The following is a 988-nucleotide window of genomic DNA, read 5'->3' as shown; positions in this document are numbered from 1 at the left end:
GGTTTTTAGGATAGTTGGTAGACGTTGAGGAAGATGTGCTGTCTCAAAACTATTTATTTATTTAGCAAATTATCAGGAGCATTTTACTTCTATGTGCCACAAAACCTGAAATCGAAATTGAGGCCAAATTTAACTGGCTACTGATCTTAACGTCGCGCTTGGTATCTCGCGATGTCGTCAGTTGCCAAACCTGGTGCAAGATTCCCTCTCGAGGACAACAGAATTTCAGCCTTCTCGCCTCATGTCCAGGCTCATCTAAAGCACTTCTTTGACTCAACGAACGTGTCCGGGAATAATGAAACATTTCTTCGGGCCATCCAGCGCGAAACTCCAGGGGAACAACATGATATCAGAACATACGATGACTTCATGGTTTACATGTCATCTGCATACGCTCAAGCGCCCCCTGAACCACAAGATCTGTCGCTACCTATGAACAATTACTTTATCAGCTCGAGCCATAATACCTATCTTACTGGCAATCAATTGTATAGCGAATCAAGTACCAAGGTTTATAGAGATGTACGTCAAGTTTCATGTCTGACGCTCATTTTGGGTTTACTTGCTGCCGTTTCCCGCAGTTTCCCTTTCGTTTATCATTCTGTCTTGATTATAACATTACGAGCTGCCTCCGAGGGGTGGTTGTTCAAAGCGGCCCATGCACTTTGCCGGGAATGCATGATTTTTATTCTCTTTTTCTCAATTCACGATCAGAAATGCTCAGGGTGTGAGATAAGCCATGGGTGCCATATGCCTCATTTTTAATTCAAAATGTCATTGGAGAGTTCAAGCGGCGCCACTCATTTCCACAGACTTGTTGGTGCTTTGGCAGTCTTTGATCCCATTCATGATCGGAAATGCGTTCTAATATTGGATGGATAATGTTCCCAAAATTTATGATAAACTCCATTGCTTTTGCCTGAGGATGAAATTCTTGGTTGATGATGCATCCCTCATCTAACCATAACATGCCACCGTTAGGTTCTTC

The 988-nt window shown here is 42.9% G+C and overlaps 1 protein-coding gene across 1 annotated transcript in view; it reads left to right on the top strand.

Moving 5' to 3' along the window:
• Positions 1 to 171: 171 nt before the first annotated feature.
• HCAG_00217 (predicted protein) overlaps positions 172 to 988 on the top strand; it is a gene marked incomplete at both ends in the record, with an annotated part of 3,213 nt that continues 2,396 nt past the window's right edge. The window contains 2 exons of the mRNA XM_001543121.1: positions 172 to 522; positions 784 to 820. Of these exons, the coding sequence (XP_001543171.1) occupies positions 172 to 522; positions 784 to 820 (388 nt within the window). The remainder of the gene's footprint in view (positions 523 to 783; positions 821 to 988) is intronic.

This window comes from Histoplasma capsulatum, genomic scaffold (assembly GCF_000149585.1).
Source record: "Histoplasma capsulatum NAm1 scaffold_1 genomic scaffold, whole genome shotgun sequence".
NCBI classification, from domain to species: Eukaryota; Fungi; Ascomycota; class Eurotiomycetes; order Onygenales; family Ajellomycetaceae; genus Histoplasma; species Histoplasma mississippiense.
This window is presented reverse-complemented; position numbering and strand designations above follow the sequence as displayed.